Raw genomic sequence first — 20,903 nt, 5'->3', positions numbered from 1 at the left:
ACTTACACCTGTGTCCTTTCGATACAGCGACAGACACCGAATCAGGATTCATATTAGTTACTCTGACTAATGTTAGATACAAACAGACAGTTTACCAATTGGAACCATTACTTAAATATAATTTTTAAAATATTTCTTAAGCGAGAGTTAAGTTATCTCATGCAAAGGTAGTTGCTGAAAGTAGTTCTGCTTTTCAACAACAGATGACACCACGTATTGCTTGCAGGTAAATATTATTTCTTTTTTTCATGCGGGATGTAGGATTCTCACTAACGACCGCAATAGAGGGATGGCATCGCTAGACTCCAAGGAGAAGGTAGTTTGTTCTTCCAGTTAGTGTTTCTCAGATTTCTCAGGGTATAGGTATTATTATTTGACTGAATAATGATTTTTTTTTAAAATTCCACCTAATAAAAATAAAATAGAAGCACTCAGAGAAAACCGTCAGTGAGGATGTCTTTTATGAACATCATAAATTACCAATTTTTTTAAAAAAAAGTCCAAAATTAATCCTGCTTAAGCAACATGAGAGTTCTAGCACAAGCGGGCTTGTGAACTCTTTGCTTAAGCAACATGAGAGTTCTAGCACAAGCGGGCTTGTGAACTCTTTGCTTAAGCAACATGAAAGTTCTAGCACAAGCGGGCTTGTGAACTCTTTGCTTAAGCAACATGAGAGTTCTAGCACAAGCGGGCTTGTGAACTCTTTGCTCAAGCAACATGAGAGTTCTAGCACAAGCGGGCTTGTGAACTCTTTGCTTAAGCAACATGAGAGTTCTAGCACAAGCGGGCTTGTGAACTCTTTGCTCAAGCAGGATTAATTTTGGACTTTTTTTAAAAAAATTGGTAATTTATGATGTTCATAAACGACATCCTCCCTGACGGTTTTCTCTGAGTGCTTCTATTTTATTTTTATTATGTGGAATTTAAAAAAAAATCATTATTCAGTCAAATAATAATACCTATACCCTGAGAAATCTGAGAAACACTAACTGGAAGAACAAACTACCTTCTCCTTGGAGTCTAGCGATGCCATCCCTCTATTGCGATCGTTAGTGAGAATCCTACATCCCGCATGAAAAAAAGAAATAATATTTACCTGCAAGCAATACGTGGTGTCATCTGTTGTTGAAAAGCAGAACTACTTTCAGCAAGTACCTTTGCATGAGATAACTTAACTCTCGCTTAAGAAATATTTTAAAAATTATATTTAAGTAATGGTTCCAATTGGTAAACTGTCTGTTTGTATCTAACATTAGTCAGAGTAACTAATATGAATCCTGATTCGGTGTCTGTCGCTGTATCGAAAGGACACAGGTGTAAGTTTTGCAGCAAAGAATTTATCTTGAGAAAGAATGGAAGACAACACCAGAAGAATGACTGTGTTAAAAATCCACTACGCAATGTGATAAGTTGCGTTCGATGTAACAAGTCGTTTACGCGGAGAGAGAGCTTAAAAAGACATGACAGAACTTGTAACGTTAAGCCTGCGTACAAGCCAGAGTACAACGATGGATCTACTAGACTAAGGAATAGTGATGTGCATTACGACAATAATTTTCCTTGTCTTGAGAGAGATTTTGTTCGTGGCTCTTCCGATCTCGACGAAGAACTTAAATTGAAGGACGAAGATGATTTATGGAAGAATGAAGACAATGGAAGAATCCTTAACGTGAAAAGTGAGAATACATTCCAGCCGAATTCAAGTAGATCTTTCTTACTTTGTAAAAATGATGATGGACTCCTAAAAAGGAAGCATGAAGACGATAATGACACTTCGACATCATCGATATCGAATTCATATGGTAATCTGGGTGAAGAGGATGTCTTCTACAGTGATTGTAACAGTGACTCTGAGGCTGTTGACAAAAGCATAGACTGTGATGAAGCACCTAAAGCTGACAAGATCGAAGAATGTAACGGTGTCCTGAGACCGAAACGATGGAAACGACGTGTTATAATAAATAAATCTGATAACGCTTATTATGATCACTGGGACGATTGTGATATTAAAAGTATTTATAATAAACAAGCAAGTGAGATGGTGGAAGAAGAGATTGATTACACATCGTGGAAAGATCCAAACTTATTGGTTGACCGGCTAAGACTTCTACATGGCTCACTTTGTGCAGGAAACTATTCGTGCATAAAAGAAATATCCTTCATACTCGAAGAACTGAGGAAAGCTGGCTACATACAATAATGACTTATTTTACTTCTATTTGTATAATCTTAAGAAATAAATTAAATATAAAAGTAAAAATTTAATGTTTTTATTTCTTGCATTCTGATTTCTAACTAAGACTTAGTTCTCGTAACTTGTGTTACCAAATGTGCTGCCTTTTTGATGGTGCTTCCAAAATGTGCTTCCTTCTTTTGTTGATGGTGCTTCCAAATGTGCTGCCTTTTTTGATTGTGCTTCCCAAATGTGCTGCCTTTTTATGGTGCTTCCAAAATGTGCTTCCTTTTTTGATTGTGCTTCCAAAATGTGCTGCCTTTTTGATGGTGCTTCCAAAATGTGCTTCCTTTTTTGATGGTGCTTCCAAATGTGCTGCCCTTTTTGATTGTGCTTCCAAAATGTGCTTCCTTTTTGTTGATGGTGCTTCCAAATGTGCTGCCTTTATTGATTGTGCTTCCAATATGTGCTGCCTTTTTTGATTGTGCTCCCAAAATGTGCTGCCTTTTTGATGGTGCTTCCAAAATGTGCTGCCTTTTTTGATTGTGCTTCCAAAATGTGCTGCATTTTTGATGGTGCTTCCAAAATATGCTTCCTTTTTGTTGATGGTGCTTCCAAATGTGTTGCCTTTATTGATTGTGCTTCCAAAATGTGCTGCTTTTATGTTGATGGTGCTTCCAAAATGTGCTTCCTTTTTGTTGATGGTGTTTCCAAAAGTGCTTCCTTTTTATTGATGGTGCTTCCAAATCTGCTCTCTTTATTGATTGTGCTTCCAAAATGTGCTTCCGTTTTGTTGATGGTGCTTCCGTTTTGTTGATTGCGCGTAGTAAAATATGTAGTGACTGAATATTTACTAGTTCAAAACCTCTTGGTGTTACTAAAATATTTTTCAAGGTCGCTTGGTCCTTTAGTATGTATAAAAATTTCATGATGGTCTAAATGACTGTAATTATCTAAAGACGAAGAAGGTCCTGCGGTCCTGAAATGACTAGCCTATACGTCAGATATTGTCATGACTCGGTCTCATGGTCCATAGAAAATTGGCCTGTATGTGTGGCTTTGTACATGAACGATATATAGGTTATCGACTAATTAGACTTTCATGTAAGGCATAGCGGTACTGTATTTAATTCGATGGTCAGGTATATTGTCTTGAGTTGTTTTTCGTAGAGTGAATGATTAATAAATTCCACGATAGGTAATGGAAAATAAAATATATTTAATATTTAGTTACACCTGTCACTGGTCAAGCAGTGTGTTAATTACTTCTGGAACTATTAAGCAAAGTATAATGTTATTTATATCAATTTTCTTTTTATTATGTATTTCAGAGTATATTATACTCTATGTAACTTGGGTGTCCAGGTCCGATCTCAAGACACAATGCGATCATGCTTAGGGCTTGGATGGTTGATCACCTCGTTCGAATGTTGGAGGCCGCCAGCAAGGCGGGGGGACAACAACGGAAGCAACGGTACACGTGACTGGACTGGAGGGGGGTCCTAGCGGTATAAATTGAGGTGAACACCCTAGACACAGCAGTCAACACATAGTCGTGTGGGTATAGAGCTGCTACAAATTCAAGCAAATGCTGTTCGATCCAACTGCAAAGTACGCGGAAGTAACGCCAGGATTCTGCCGTGTGCACTACGTCACCGAGGATGGTTACTTCAACTAGAGGTCTGCAACTTTGGTCATCACTGGATCAGTGATTGTGACGAGGAGGCCCCGGACATCATCGAGACATCCTGCAACAAGGTAGATTGTGTCGTCCATTATCTAAGACCTGACAGTACATTGGCAGTCGAGCTGAAACTGTGGTGGTGTAAGGACCTGCCGCAGAAGTAGTTAACAGAGATGTCTAACTTTCAACCGAACAGGATATACTCCAGTGTAACACCTGGGCTATGCACTGTTGATTATAGTGAGTGGATCGACGGTGTTTTAAAACATTTTTCGGAGAGTTGTGACGCTGTGTTTCACGTGAAACAGGTTTTAAACCCAGGACCTCAAGATACGCCTCTAGAAGTTATCAACTGTCTGGGCTATGGAAATTGTAGTGTGAATATGATGAGAGACGATACAGTTCTCCCTGCAACGCCTGAAGAGGTTTTCGCACATGCATTCAACCTACCAACTATTCAGTCACCGCCAGCATCTGCATGTGGTCAGACTTCTTCAGTCCAGACATCATCTAGCTGTACCCAGATGAGTCCCACATCGCCAGCACCTACTACATTAGTAGCAGTCCAGCATAAACGCAGGCGTCAGCTTCGCCTTCCTACATCTCGCAAGAGTCGAACCCGAGATCTCAGTCATCTAGGTCCGATCAGTGAAGACACCACTCAAGTATGTTCCACAGAAAACACTAGTGATGAAAGAACTGTTGAAATTGCTCGTGTAGCAGTGCGTTCATTACTTCTGGAACTATTGAGCAAAGTATAATGTTATTTATATCAATTTTCTCTTTAATATGTATTTTAGAGTACATTATACCCTATGTAACTTGTAGTTATAATATATATTTAGGTATTGGGTCTCTGGTTTATGTAAATAGGTTATGTTGCCTTTGTCACTATGATGTGCAGTGTGTGAATATTATGTACTTTTATTGCTCATTATTTAATTCTTTAAAATCAGTGTTTTTTCTTATCCCTTGCTGTTTGTAATAAGATTTAAATAAATATGTGTTTAACATTTAAGTTGTTTGCTTTAATTTCAAAAAACCATTTAATTGCCGCTATTATTGAATTGTAACTATAAGTTATTAGTCTCCTCAGCTAGAGTGATTGCTTTAATACATAAATTCTAACACTACCTTCGAGATGTCTTCCGCCACTATGAGAAGAGAGAGACTCTACACAACACCAATATTTTATTAATACTCTATCATCATTTATTGAATTATAGGCAAAATACAGTATCTTACCGGACGTTTTTTATTGTAATTAATGTTGGGAAATTTGTTTCAGCGATGGTTAATATATTTTTGTATGTTGACATTCTTGATGGTTATCAAATGTTTGCATGTGGGTGTAATATATATGTCATTTTGGAGTAGGTACGGTCAGTTTGTTTGTAGAGGTCATAGAGGTAGGATGTGTACGAGTATATTAATTAGGACTCGTCAGATACCCGGATGGCAGTGAAGGCAACAGAGAACTTGGTGAATACAGGCTACCGACTTGTCTCGACTGGTTACACATTGCATAACACTTGTAGGTTTTTAAATTCAAACTTGGCGTCATCTGGCGACAATGCCTTGAATTAAATATGGTCGACAGTGGCGCCATCTGGTAGCGACTTTATGAATTAAAGATGGCGGCAACGGAAAACTTGGTGAATACAGGCTACCGACTTGTCTCGTCTTGTCCCCCGACTTGTCTCGACTGTCTAGACTTGTCTCGACTCGTTCCCGACCTGTCTAGACTGACTACATAACACTTGGCGCCATCCGGCAGTAACTTTAAGAATTAATGATGGCGACGGTGGCGCGCTCCGGCGGTAACTTTAAGAATTCAAGATGGCGACGGTGGCACACTCTGGTAGCAACACTAGGAACTAAAGATGGCGACGGTGGCGTCATCTGGTATCGATTATATTAACTAAAATATGGCGACGGTGGCGCCATCTACCAACCAACTTGAGAACCAAGATGGCGGCGCCTCTGACAACTAATTTTTGAATTTGGCGCGCGATACTAGCGACATCTACCAGCCAACTTGAGAACCAAGATGGCGGCGCCTCTGGCAACTAATTTTTGAATTTGGCGCGCGATACTAGCGACATCTACCAGCCAACTTGAGGACCAAGATGGTGGCACCTCTGGCAACTAATATTTGAATTTGGCGCCATCTGGTAGTCTGTGCTGGAATTAAAGATGGCGGCTGTATAATAATTTTTATTTCAAATGTGGCGCCTTAGGTATGCATTAAGGAAGGCAAAAACTCCCTCCCCCCCCATTTATCATAAACTTGCCGTCAGTACGTAGCATATATAGATTATTTATTCCACCATATCTCAATTGGTCTCGTGGTCTAGTGGTCAAGGTGTCCGCCTCGTAACCACGACATCCTGGACGTTTTCACGTCCCATGGATCGAATCCCAGCCTCGGCACTGAAAATATTTTAGTTAAAGAAAAAAATAAAATAATCCCTGGTGCTATCTGGTGGCGACCAACAGAACTATATGACGTCACAAGATGGCTGCCTCCATCAGACGAAAACAAGATGGCGGCCACCAGCAGACGAAAACAAGATGGCGGCCACCAGCAGACGAAACAAGATGGCGGCTGATGATTACATCGAATTTCGAAAAGTTGAAGTTCGAAAAAAAAAAATTCGAATCCAAGATGGCGGCCGTGACGAAAAGTGCAACGGTGATGTCACGATTCGAAGTTGGTGGAAATTTCTAGAAATACAAAATGGCGGATGGATTAGCATGGATTAGCATGGATTAACATATGGATTAGCATAGATTGGCATATGGATTAGCATAGATTGGCATACGAATTGGCATAGATTGGCATACGAATTGGCATAGATTGGCATAGATTAGCGTAGATTGGCATAGATTGGCATAGATTAGCATGGATTAGCATTGATTGGCATGGATTGGCAAGGTCAAAGGTCAAGGTCAAAGGTCATGATGACGTCATCCAAGATGGCCGCCGATGACGTCATCCAAGATGGCGGCCGGCTCCTGGCTCCTCAGCTTGTGCTTGAACCCCCCTTTTCCAACTACTACTTGCCCTGCCTGTGACCTACTTAGTGCAAGACTAAAAGTGGATCCGTCGAACAGTTCTGAAAACGAAGCTGGAACTGCACCATCGAAAAATTGAGCAGGCACTAAAATGTATGAAAGAATATCACCAGATGTCGGTTTTACATTACATCAGTGTTACAACTTGTTCAATGGACTTACAGCTGTGTTTCTGAAATATTCACAAATGTTTTATTTAAGACAGCTCTCAAACTTAAATTTTGCGATTCACGTTGAGGATAATGATGTGGGTTTCAGGCACCTTTGGCATGAGGGGATCGCCGGCCGTGGAGGAAATGAAATCGTCTCGTGTGTCCTAAAAACACTGACTTCGGAAATTTACAAGAAAAATCTGATTGTGGAGCAACAACTGCTGTAGACAAAACAAAAACAAAATTATAGTGTTTCTTTGGATATATCTAGTGACAAATGGCTATTTTAAGAACATTAATCACATTTTACTCGTGTCCAGTCACTCATTATTTACTTAAAACCGTGATTTAAGGTTGACAGAAAAGCGTAAAAAGTCACCAAATGTATGGTGCTAAGAGATTTGGTTGAGATGTTTAGTCATCGCAGGCCTGCACTTCACATCAATTCACAGTTACGAAAATAATGGATTCCTATGACTTTAAAAAGGCAGAGGTAAACTACATTCATACTATCAAACTTAAGATATATACAGTGCAATGGATTCAGGTGTCTGCTGACAACCCTGGACTAATAGAAACAAAACCCACATTTAACAGTTTGGAATTTAGGTAAATGTTTAACGTCCCGAAAGAGGGAGTAACTGTAGAAAAAATCAAATCTATGATGTTACCGCAGCTGGAACCAACTAGTCATATTTCTAAATAAAAGAAGACAGATCTCGAGCAAATGCTTCCATACTTGGATTCAGATGAACAGCGCACCTTTTATTCTAACATCATTAGCTTATGAAACGCATAATAAGCTTCAGACAATGGCACATACAATCTTATTCAAGAAAACGACATGTGGATTTTCATCTTTCTATTTTTTCTAATGGTCTAATCCATATATTTTTCTCATTTTTCTATTTATTTATTATTTTTAAACCGTACATTATTGTCCAGGTACATTAACTACCAATTCTAATGTTAAAAGCACTTTTTTGAAGTAAATTTATATTCTGCAAGTTTTGAATTGATTATTTTTTTCAGAATTTTTATTTTGACATTTACAGCTTTTTTAATGTCCAGTCTTCAATTAGTGTTTTAAAATGTTTCATGTTAATATTTTAGCAATGCCATAGAAGTATAACTTCTAACGTGTGCGAAAACTTTAAAATGCTAACTGTTTAGATAGACAACATATTAATAAAATTCCTTGTCTAAACGGTCATTAGAAACAAGAGCATCACAAGGACACAAGGCTAAGCTTGAGAACGTGCTGAGGGACTCGCTCACAGTTGTTCCCCCTGCGGCAGGAGGCGGGCAGGAGGCGGGCAAGAGCACGGGGCTGGTGACAACAACGCGCGTGACGCACGCCTCGCCGGGCGGCGGCTACGCCCACACCGCGGAGCGCTACTCGGAGTGCGACGAGAACGTGCTGACAGACTCGCTTACAGTTGTTATCCCTGCGGCAGGAGGCGGGCAAGAGCACGGGACTGGTGACAACAACGCGCGTGACGCATGCCTCACCGGGCGGCGGCTACGCCCACACGGCGGAGCGCTACTGGGAGTGCGACGAGAATGTGCTGAGGGACTCGCTCACAGTTGTTCTCCCTGCGAGTAGGAGGCGGGCAAGAGCACGGGACTGGTGACAACAACGCGCGTGACGCACGCCTCGCCGGGCGGTGGTTACGCCCACACGGCGGAGCGCTACTGGGAGTGCGACGAGAACATGCTGACAGACTCGCTCACAGTTGTTCTCCCTGCGAGCAGGAGGCGGGCAAGAGCACGGGACTGGTGACAACAACGCGCGTGACGCACGCCTCGCCGGGCGGTGGTTACGCCCACACGGCGGAGCGCTACTTGGAGTGCGACGAGAACATGCTGACAGACTCGCTCACAGTTGTTCTTCCTGCGGCAGGAGGCGGGCAAGAGCACGGGACTGGTGACAACAACGCGCGTGACGCACGCCTCGCCGGGCGGTGGTTACGCCCACACGGCAAAGCGCTACTGGGAGTGCGACGAGAACATGCTGACAGACTCGCTCACAGTTGTTCTTCCTGCGGCAGGAGGCGGGCAAGAGACCGGGGCTGGTGACAACAACGCGCGTGACGCACGCCTCGCCGGGCGGTGGTTACGCCCACACGGCGGAGCGCTACTGGGAGTGCGACGAGAACGTGCTGAGGGACTCGCTCACAGTTGTTCTCCCTGCGGCAGGAGGCGGGCAAGAGCACGGGACTGGTGACAAAAACGCGCGTGACGCACGCCTCGCCGGGCGGCGACTACGCCCACACGGCGGAGCGCTACTGGGAGTGCGACGAGAACGTGCTGAGGGACTCGCTCACAGTTGTTCTCCCTGCGAGCAGGAGGCGGGCAAGAGCACAGGACTGGTGACAACAACGCGCGTGACGCACGCCTCGCCGGGCGGCGGCTACGCCCACACCGCGGAGCGCTACTGGGAGTGCGACGAGAACGTGCTGACAGACTCGCTCACAGTTGTTCTCCCTGCGAGCAGGAGGCGGGCAAGAGCACAGGACTGGTGACAACAACGCGCGTGACGCACGCCTCGCCGGGCGGTGGCTACGCCCACACGGCGGAGCGCTACTGGGAGTGCGACGAGAACGTGCTGACAGACCCGCTCACAGTTGTTCTCCCTGCGGCAGGAGGCGGGCAAGAGCACGGGACTGGTGACAACAACGCGCGTGACGCACGCCTCGCCGGGCGGTGGCTACGCCCACACGGCGGAGCGCTACTGGGAGTGCGACGAGAACGTGCTGAGGGACGGCCTGGACCCGGAGCTCTGCAGCGACATCGCTGAGCAGCTGGTGCTGGCCCGGCCCGGCCGCGACATACAGGTATACAGGTGCTTCCAGCTCACCATTCCACACTTACCGAGACTTACATTACTCTTTACATTTAATTTTGGAGTTACTTAGAGAAATATCATTTTTTTTAAAGATGTTTATTTTAAACGTCATATTCACTGTAACATTCACAGAATAGAGCTTAATCAGCCAAATTCGTCAATTTTTTTATCTTTTCTCTGATTTTTAAACAAATATTTGTACTAGATATATAAGGATGTAAAGAGGTTTGCTGTAAAGGTTTTATTTTTTTTTTATCTGTTTTATACATACTTTATAACACACATTTTCTATTTGATTTCAAGTGGTTCTAACCAATTCCTGCCCACGAGACTTGGTCCCTTGCCTTCAGCCACTAAAACTGGTAGTCTACATTGCCTAGTATTTTTCTTTACCATTACTTCTCGGGTCCCCATGATTCCCAATCTTTCCTGTGACCAAGTATGCAGGACTAAGTTTGCCTCTGCTAGTGCTGGTAGGTCCGGTCACAATCTCTTGCAAATTTCGAAATTGATGATTGGAAACTCGCTCCTGTGACTATCTCCATGGGTAGTCTCTGACCATCTAGCAACACATTTAGGATAATCGGTGGTTCACTTGTTCACCTACTAGCCGTTGTCTGAAACACACTGTAAACTGCTGATTCATCCTCTTCTCCAGAGTCAGTTTGGTTTTTCAAATTGTAGGTCCCAGCCGTGTCCGCGGCATGCTTCCCAGACTTTCCCATCTCCTTCCTGTCTCACGCTCCGCTGTTCACTCCTGCATTCCCCTTCCTCTTCTTTGTAAAACACGCTCGTTCTAGGTGCCCTGTTCGAGCACAAAAATTGTACACCGTCTGAGTGTGTCGGCAGTGGTTTGGGCTGTGGTCTCCGTTGCACCTCCAGCAAGCGCGCCTGTCAGCTGCAGGTTGTTGGTTCACCTGAACTGGGCTTTGCTTCTGCTTTTTTGTCATACCTGATGCGCCCTACCTTTAGCACTGCCCCCGCAGTTGGGCTCGGCTGTGCTATTAGATCATGGACATTGCGGCCTGTGGCTTCCGCAGCTGTTGCTAACTCAACCGCCTCCTTAAATGTTAATTTGTCCTTTGTCAGGAATGTATGTTGCACCTTTGTATCACGAGCACCACACACCACCTGGTCTCGCAACATACGATCTAAATCCGCAAAATTTCAGTGGATGCTAAGTCGTCGCAAGTCCGCCACGAATTCTGCCACAGATTGTGTCCTTCCTGACATGCTGTTAGTGCTTCGGCCGCTGTTAAAAATCTTCCTTGTGTCCTTCCACTCCCGAACCCGATATTAACACACTCAACCAAACGACTTCACAAACACCATCTAGCCGACCCCCGCAGGGCCACCAACCTCTCCACTACAAAAGTCATACACGACAGTATCATCTCCACTAAATCAATCTGTAATAAATCATGAAGCCCATATGTCCACACTCTTCTACGAGGAAATATTTTACGAGTGAGTAGTGTGGGGTTGTGTGTTGAGACAGAAGTGCGTTTAAGAGACAAGCAATAGTGTGTGTCACTGTCAAGCCGAGCTCCAGTGGGGAGAGTAAATTGTGGACTTAATGAAAGAGTGATTAATTGGATATGGACATTTAAAATGTTATTTAATTAATAGTGTAAATATTAGCTAATGAATAAAATGTAAAAAAATTACCTGGGCTATCCTTTCCGGACCTCTATTTACCACTGGTAACAATATTTTATTGTTTCTAACCAAAAATAAGTATAACTTCTAAAGTGCGTTCATAAGTACATGCAATTTTTTTACATTGTAACTATATGTTATCACATGTATAGTTATTATAATTAAGAAGTTATTTTAAATCATAACTTTTTTATTTCTATTGTTTTCAATATTAACAAAAATGCTAATAATGCTAATAATAAAAACTTTTATGATTTGAGAGCAAATATAGGGAATAAATTTTAGGCAAAACATTGAAGCCAGTTTATATGAATGAATTACAGTTTGTCATGTAAACAGAGAAGACACTAGATATTTGTAGTGGTGAAATGATGATAATGGAGCATTAATGGAATCCATTAGTAGCCAAAATCAGAGTACTTTGAGAAAACACATTGTTAAATGACAATGCCCAACACATTTCCCACTTATGAACAGTACAGGTTTGATTCAAGTGAGAAATGAACCCGGATCATTTTGGTAAGAAGCAATAGATCTGACCACTCAACTATTGTTGCCTGAGGAAAATTTTAAGTTGCTATTGTAACTGTGAGAATTATCATGAACACAAGGCTGGCATGTTCTGTAGTTGCTGTTGTATCACGGGCACTGCAGATATAACATCCAGATTAGTTTTTATGTAAGTGATTAAAATACTACATGGTGCTGAAACCCAGGGATTCTGTGTAAACTCTAAACGAATGTATACTATATCGGACGATTCTGCAGACAGCCGCAAATCTCGGAGACAGTTGTCAGTCTCAGAAAATGGAATGTCGTTGTTTGAGAAATATTGCTAAAAACATTATGAGTATAATTCAACAGCAACCAATTTCTGGAATAAACCTCCGGAATTATAAGTTGCTTCTTTTACGACTGCTGTAGTACCTGATTCCACCAGTATATTGAACATATTTTAACTCACTTCCACAGAAAGCAAAGATCTTAACATCATTAATAAATAAATTTGGTGTACATTTCATTCCGAAAACCAAAACTACTTAAGAAATACATAATTTAAAACAAAATAACACAATCTGAAGGTCAGCATTCTACAAATTCTTAACTTCCTCAGTCAATCAAAGGAAAAAATGTGATTTTGAAGACCTATATTGCAATTGGCTATATGAAGAGATTGCTGTGGGAATTGTAAATAATATGGTTACAGAAAAATTCTTAGCAAACGGTAAAAATTTATGGGGCATGTGAAATGACCTATCATATACAGATCTATCTACACAAACAAAAATATTTCACCAAATTTGTTTGTTGTTGCATTTGCTTAAATGAAATAGCCAAAATTTGTAAGTTAATTTTGTATTACATAAGTATTTTGAGAAAAGTTAAAAATTAAGCTTGTAAAATATTTGAATAATTTCACTAGTTTTCCCTAAGTTTCAATGCGTATTGGTTGAGTGAACCCATCACTATAGACCTTGCGTTGATTATACATGAATATCAGGTTAAAATAATGTTTATAGAAGATTATCAGTCATATAATGTAACTATAGTTAGGTGGTATTGACAAGTGTGTAGACACTGTAACTAGAGAGTGATTAATGTTTCACGTGTTGTGGCACCTGAGTGCCTGAGTTCTGATTGAAAACCAAATAGTGGAATTAAGACTTTCCGTTAGTTTTGCAGCAAAAATAAGGTAAAATTTAATTATTTTTTTAAAAACTTAGATACTCTATTTACCATCATTTTAAATCTATTTCTTAAAATTCATATCGATATATAACTCAGTAATTGTGAAAAAACACGAAAGTGACTCAATTATCACAAGAATTTATGACTAAATTATTGAATCACTGAATGAAATGGTACAAAGAAGAGATAGGCGGGGACTCTAAAACTTGACCGAGTGGGGTCCATATTGGCACCCGAGCGTAGCACCATTCTGCGCTATCTCTCGGGCCCCTGCGGAACTAAAGTAAGGCCCTTTAAATTTATTTTGTCCCACCAGCTGTGCCTTCCCCTAGAACTAGTCTTCGAGTGGTAGGTTATACCATGACATCTCTGAGCGCCACCTAGCAACACTGTCGCCAACTATGGTCGGCGGAAGTAAGTTTAGTTCCACTTCTCTGCGACAAAGCGCTAATGGATGGACGGTTCTCCTGTAAACCCTCCGTAAAATTTTCTTCCGGTGTAGAGGCCCTTGGTGCCACGAATTCCACCTCCCTTTCCCGGGACCTCTCCCCTATATCTTTTTTCTACTCGACAGTCTCCTGGCCGGCACACTTTTATCCCTCCGTGGACTATCTTCCATGTGAATTCGCCCATTTTTTATGCCCTACGTACTGGAAATGCGCGTGCATCTTGCTCACCGGTACTACTTTTACTTCCAGGCGGAATGATACACAAGGCCCACTATTTTTCTCTGCTCTCGGCGTGATTTCGGAGTGTATCTTCCGAGCCTTCGTCGAAATTGCGCATGACCGCCGCTCAAGTCTGATTCGCTCTTCGCTTATCAGTGCTCAATGACAAGTCACGATACGGGATGCAGTCAGAAAACTATGGGATTGACTCCCGAAATCTCCATCTATTATAACATGTAGTTTCCTTTCCTGGTCTTTGCTAACTTTTTGGTATTCTACCGTGTGTCGTGCTACATATCTGAGCATGGTGGCTCTTGCGTCTTTTTATTCTTCTCATCATGTTTTGTTCACTTCTTGACTACTCACATAATTGATAAGTGGAATGATTTTTTAAAAACTCTGACACCTCTTTTTATTGTGAAGTTACGACTTTGAGTCGAAGCTCTTTTGCCTTTTCATGTCATTAATGAAGCTGCATTATTTGTAAGGTAGTGGGTCCAAGTACCCCCCAAATTCAACCGTATCCAGATTTTTGAAGGATTCCCTGGTCAGCGCGTCTAAGGATGGTTTCACCCAGGAGGCTCTTAACACAGCTGTTGAACGTATGTGTTTAAGGGAAGCATCTACTTTCAGTAATCTATTTGCATTTGACCTTCAAATCACCGAAATTCCCATGGACACTGAAAAAACAATAAGCTATATAAATTTTTGTGTAATGTTATTATAAAAACATAATGTTAATGGAACCTTTCTAAAAACTTAATTTTGTTAATTATATTTTTATTCTTGTAAACTACGAAAACTTTCTGCTGACCAGTAAATTATAGAGTAACAAACCTAAATGTATTTTCTTTTCCTTATTTGTAGACCCTGTCAACCACACAGGCTCTGATCCACTTATTGTTAGTAATGTTTAACAAATTAAATTTTAGTCATTTTAATGTGTCTCTCAACCTCTCAAACTCAGCATGTTTTCCAACACCCTATTTATAAAAAATATAAAAATAACTGAGATACATTACAAACAGGTAGCATTTGGCATGGTTATGTTCGCCTTATACATTCAGAGTTTATATAATTGTTTTTTTTTTTTAATCGCCATAGACAGCTTTGTGTTCGTAATTTAATATAATTTTCGCTGTGCGTGCTACTCGTAAGGCCGTAATCATAACTTTCTGTAATTGAAACTGTTCTGAAGATTCTAATTTTTTAAATAAATACAGTTTCATTGATTCACTTATGTCTTAACAAATTTATTTAACTTAAGTTAGTTCTATAGATATTTTGTTCGTTCAGAAAGTTAATAAATAGTGCACACATTTCACTTACCAATTAAGAGGGTAAGTCTTTAGTTTCTGTGCCATGTGTCACTAAGCACGAGTGGTCTTTCAAACATCTCTTACATCAGTAAAATTGAAAATGTCAGTTTGCCTTTGTATCAGATAGTAAGTTTCCTGTTTCGTGGTTTTTGTTGTCACACCTGTAGTGTTTATAGGCAGCCAAGCCATCAGTTAGCCTTTGTTCCGGTTAAATATATTATCCTTTCTTCCGCAGTCTATCATTTCAATTGTTCTAATTTTTATGGCGATCGCTGTAGATTTTCGGAGATGGAATAAGCTCCCCGCTTTTAAAGCTAGCGTCCTTTTATTTTATCTTTTTTGAAGGTTGAGAATAAAGCACAATAATAATATTAAATTTTCCACTCCACTTTTTGTTTCCTTTATTATAGTTTTACTCATTTATTGACCATTTAGTGTGAACTGGGCATCTTATAGACGTTGGTATTTAATCAGTCGTAAAGTAAGTAAAGTCGTTTGGTTTTTAGCTGATCACCCTGGTTTTCGGGTATTGTTTACACTCAGTACTTTCCACCCTTACCTACGCACACAATTAGTTTCCTGGGGTTGGCTAGCCTATTCGCACTGTCTCCTATACGTCAACAAATCCCCGCATAGCCTTGGCGGCTGCCCAACCTTTAGGGCCCCCCTCCCGACTTTACCACGTGGATGACAGCAGCTGAAAGCTTGGCCCCCACCTCCAAATCTTTCTTCCGGCCATCGCTCTACAGGACCAGGCTGTAAAGATAAGCCTGGCTATCTGCCACACGCTCTCCGGCATCCACATTTAGCGTTACAAAGTAGCTCTACCATGTTGCCCTGTTTAGTATTCTTATTATTTAATTCTTAAATTCTTATTATTATTTCTGAGTTTCTGCTTCGATGCTCAGCCTGAGTCAGACACCATAGTGCCTAGTATGAAATAGTGTTTAAGTGTAATATTAAAGAGCTCTATAGAGTTAAGAGTGTTCTATAATTTAATGTATTTTTGAAAATATGGTACACTTTAATTTTGTACAATATAAGTCTCGTAACGATCCCCAGAGCGTTTAGTCGCAAATGACGTTTCTTTTATCTGGTAAATATAGCTGATCATCAACTTTTGCAATGATTGTCCCTGAATTTTTGCTTAAGGACGAGATCGAATATAAACTAGCTCTGAGGAGTCGCGATGCCCAAGGCATTACACAGGCCCTTAGGAAATGTCTAAGACCAGCTGTTTAATACAGCATACTGACATCCCCATGAATTAGCATTGGATGTGCTCGAGGAATTTAATTTTTGTTGCTCGAAGAACTAGGATATTCAGGTGCTAGGCAATAACATTGAAAAGGAAACAAAGCAAAATCAATTCCCATAGGGACCACCACCATTACCAGATGCCAACCGCTATCTTGAATTGTGACGTCATGGTGGCCATATTGGATAACCTTTACCTTTGACCATGATCTTCAAAATTTGCCAAATTTTGCCCAAAATCCGCCAAAATTTCCAGTTTTTTTTTTTTGGAAAAAAAAATTGGAAAAATAAAAATTTCCTCTATTTCGAGGGGAATGATTCTCGTTTTGAGGGAAATTTTCCCGTTCGATTCTTAAAGGTTAAAAAATTCGGAATTCAAAAAATCTCAAAAGATTTTTGCATTAGGATGAACTAAGTCCGCAATATGGCTTAAGAATCCATATCTAAAAAAAAACCTAAGCCACCGAGGAAAAAAATTCAAATTAATTAATTTGTGTCCAAAAAAATAGCTCACTTCAAATGTTTAGTTACTTGATCCTTTTGGATCCTGTGTTCGATTCACGATGAGGGTTAACATGTAGGTAATTTATTAAATAATATTATAGAAAATACAAAATAAAGATTTTTAGATATAATACAAATTTATTATGTCACACATACCATATTGAATTATAACACTACCTTTGTCATTATCGTTACGCCAACCTTCTAGTAAATCTGTAATTTTTGTGATAGAAAATCGGGGAAATTTTTAAACTCATAAAAAATTAATTAATACAATTTAATAAAAACTATTTTTTAAAAAATGTAACACATATCGTTATGGTCACCATCTTGGATTCTAGAAACATTGCATTTTTCGTTACCTCTGCCATCTTGAATTTGTATGATGTCATCGTTGCACTTTAGTTACAGCAGCTGTCTTGGATAATAGAACGCTGCAATCTTCATTACGGCTACAAACTTGGTAACCCGTAATTAACGTATAAAAAATTTGGAAACAATTTTATTAATCTATCAGATCGAAAATTTGATTGGTTTTTAGCACTACGAGTTCTGAGACTTAAATTCCTCCTTATTACTGGCGGCATTGCAATGCAATTAATGTTTCCATTCAAATAAATTGTTTCAATTGCGACACAATGAGCGTTGCGAAGAATTACGATTAAACTAAAATTTGACAATTTATTCTATTTATTGATAATGTATAATCGTTTGTCACCTAAAAACGCACCGTATTTCGTAAGTTAATCTGTAAATTTGTGTGAAATAAAACGACGAAGCTTAATTCATTTCAAGAAACGATTGCGATGAACGGACAACAGAATCACAATTCAACTGAAATCAAATAACTGAAGATAGCGAAAAAAGTAAAAAAAAAAATATTTATTTTAATTTTGGGATAGAATGCTTTATTCTTATATACCTATTTAGGGGAGGACGGGGCAAGTTGACGAGCGGGGCAAGACGACGAATGACTTAGTTCTACGTCATGTTACTAGATAGCACCACCTAACAGACACTACTAGCGCTCCACACTGCTGGGCACTAAAGAATCGCACACTGAAGCCGCTGCCACCATTTAGTTGTTTGTTAGATGATGTTCGTACATTTGGTCTGACGTATTGTAATTTTCAAGAACTTCGAAGTAATATCTCATGGACAAACAGGTAAGATATTTGGTTATTCAATGCCACACATTATTACCTTAGACAATATACTTTTCTTAACCACTATATATTGTTAACCTTTTATATTTTTCCCTAGCGAAAAAATCCAATACTTATAACATTGCTGATCAGGGCATGTTGACTGGGGCAAGATGACGACTCGTCATCTTTTTTACAGTTGTTTCTTAATTGTTCATGCCCTACAGGCTTTCATTAAACAAAAATTCTAATTAAAAAGTATTTGGCCTACCTAATTGTATTTTCTTCCTAGGAAATGCCTATTCATGGTGGAAGATTTCGAGAAGTTTTCACTGAAGAGCAGCTAGAAGATTTAAGGAACTACTCGACAGCAATGGATAACATGTTTTTTGGGATGACAAAGCAGCAATGTAGAAGACTTGTGTTTTACTTTGCAGAATATAGTGGAATTTCGCATCCGTTCAATGTGGAGACCAGGATGGCAGGTGAGGATTGGTTGGCTAGTTTTATGAAAAAATGTAAGTTAAGTTTTTGGAGACCAGAGGAAACATCGATTGCCAGAGCAATGGGCTTTAACAAGCCAAATGTTGACAAGTTTTTCTTAATTTTGAAATAAGTGCGGGAAAAACATAGATTTCCAGCTTCTGCCATTTACAATGCAGGTGAATCTGCACTTTCCACTGTACCTAATAGGCTACCAAAGGTTATTTCACCCACAGGAAGTAAGAGAGTTTCCAAGATCGTTTCGGCAGAGAGAGGAAGAAATGTTACTATTATTTGTTGCATTAATGCTTGCGGATATTACCTGCCCCCTTTTTTGGTTTTCGCAAGAAAATGGATGCGACCTGAACTTGTGGAAAGAGCCCCTCCGGGAACCGTTGGGCATTGCAGTGATAATGGTTGGAACAATGGAGAAATATTTGTGTTGTTTTTGAAACATTTCGAACTACATGTGAAACCAACCAGTGAATTTCATGTGATGTTGCTTGTTGGCAACCATAAAACACACGTAACACTGGAGGCTATCAACTTTTGCCGGAAAAATCACATCGTTATGGTCGAATTTCCACCCCACACTACCCATCTTCTTCAAATGCTGGATGTTTCCTTTTTTGGGCCATTAAAAACCTATTACAGTCAAGCTTTTGACAACTTTATGGTCACTAATCCAGGGCAAGCCATAACTGACAAAAAAAATTGGTGAGCTACTGAGCACTGCTTATTTAAAAGCAGCTACAGTCGGTAATGCAGTCAATGGGTTCCGAGAATGTGGAATTGAGCCTTATGATCCCCTTGTGTTTACTGAGCATGATTTAGCTGCAGCGAACCCCACCGATCATGATCTTGCTATGGAAAAAGCAGTTAATGAACATCAGGCAGAGAAAAATGAAGAACCAGGACCTTCAAGAAATGCTAGATCCATTGAGCCAAGACCATTAAGAAATGCTACTCCCATTGAGCCAGGACCTTCAAGAAATGACATTTCCATTGAACCAGGATCTTCAAGAAATATTTCTCCGATTGAGCCAGGACCTTCAATAAATACTTCTCCCACAGCTTCCATTGAGCCAGGACCTTCAAGAAATTCTACTCCCGTTGAGCCAGGACTTTCAAGAAATGCTACTCTCATTAAGATAGGGTCTATCAGAAATACTACTCCTGTTGAGCCAAAACTGTGCCGAAGTGTTTTCGATTTCAAACTATTGCCTAAAGAAAGATCATATGTGAGAAAAAGGATAAGTCATAAGCAATGTGCAAGTGTCATCACAAGCTCACCCATGAAAGCGATGCTGGTTCAGAGAAAAGCTCAGAGGATAGAACAAGAACGTTTGAAGCAATAAAGACATGAGTCTCGAGATGCCAAAAAAAGAACTGTTACTAAGAAACTGAAGTTCGATTCTCGAGAAAAATCCAAGAAGCTCCAACTTTCGCCAGGCATTACTTCAGCTCAAATATCCGAAGTGCAGTGTCCTGTGTGTGATGAGATTTATGTCGACCCTCCATCAGAAGATTGGATCGAGTGTTGCAAATGCCACACATGGTGGCATGAGGACTGCTCGAACTTTGAAGGAGGAAAATTTGTTTGCGATTATTGTTTATAAAAACACCAACTCTGAATTAGTTTTGTAAGTTAACTATTAATTGTAATTTTCAACAAACCAAGCCTTTAATAATATGCCATATATGTAAAAAAGCATGTAACAATGTTAAATTAGTTAATTTACATTAGTTTGCATTCTAAGAATAAATATGTTTAAACTTGTGTCAGAAATGTGATCTTACCTCGTAGTCAAAGTCATCTTGCCCCGGTAACGGGGCAAGATGGCACATTTGTATTATATTTTTAAAAGGGCAGAATTTTGGAGATAATATAGAAATATAGATTTTTCCATGTAGTTACACCACGACAAAAGACTATTCTAATCGTGCCTGGAAAGAAGGAAATCGTATTTCCAAAATTAAAATTATTAAAAATGGCGAACTCTTAACATCGCCAACTTGCCCCGTCCTCCACTACTAACTTACAGATTTTTTTTCCAATTGAAACAAATTCAATTAATTTTATTTTCAATCCCGTAGCTTAACGAACCAAAAAAAAAAAAAAAAAAAAAAAAAAATCCGCCAAATATGTTGTTTTCCGTCAGTTATGATCAAAAGAACATATAAAAATTATGATATTTGCAGTTTGTACGAATCTTCCGACTTTTCTTTTTTTCTCGAAAACCT

The 20,903-nt window shown here is 40.0% G+C and overlaps 1 protein-coding gene across 1 annotated transcript in view; it reads left to right on the top strand.

Annotated features, from left to right (window-relative positions):
• The window catches only part of LOC134531626 (membrane-bound alkaline phosphatase-like), an 85,373-nt gene that overhangs the window by 37,597 nt on the left and 26,873 nt on the right, over nucleotides 1-20,903 (top strand). The window contains exon 3 of the mRNA XM_063367384.1: nucleotides 9,733-9,924. Coding sequence (XP_063223454.1) covers nucleotides 9,733-9,924 — 192 coding nt within the window. The remainder of the gene's footprint in view (nucleotides 1-9,732; nucleotides 9,925-20,903) is intronic.

The sequence above is a fragment of the Bacillus rossius genome, chromosome 5, assembly GCF_032445375.1.
Source record: "Bacillus rossius redtenbacheri isolate Brsri chromosome 5, Brsri_v3, whole genome shotgun sequence".
Classification (NCBI taxonomy): Eukaryota; Metazoa; Arthropoda; class Insecta; order Phasmatodea; family Bacillidae; genus Bacillus; species Bacillus rossius.
Note: the sequence above shows the minus strand (reverse complement) of the source record. Positions and strands in the feature narration are given on the sequence as shown.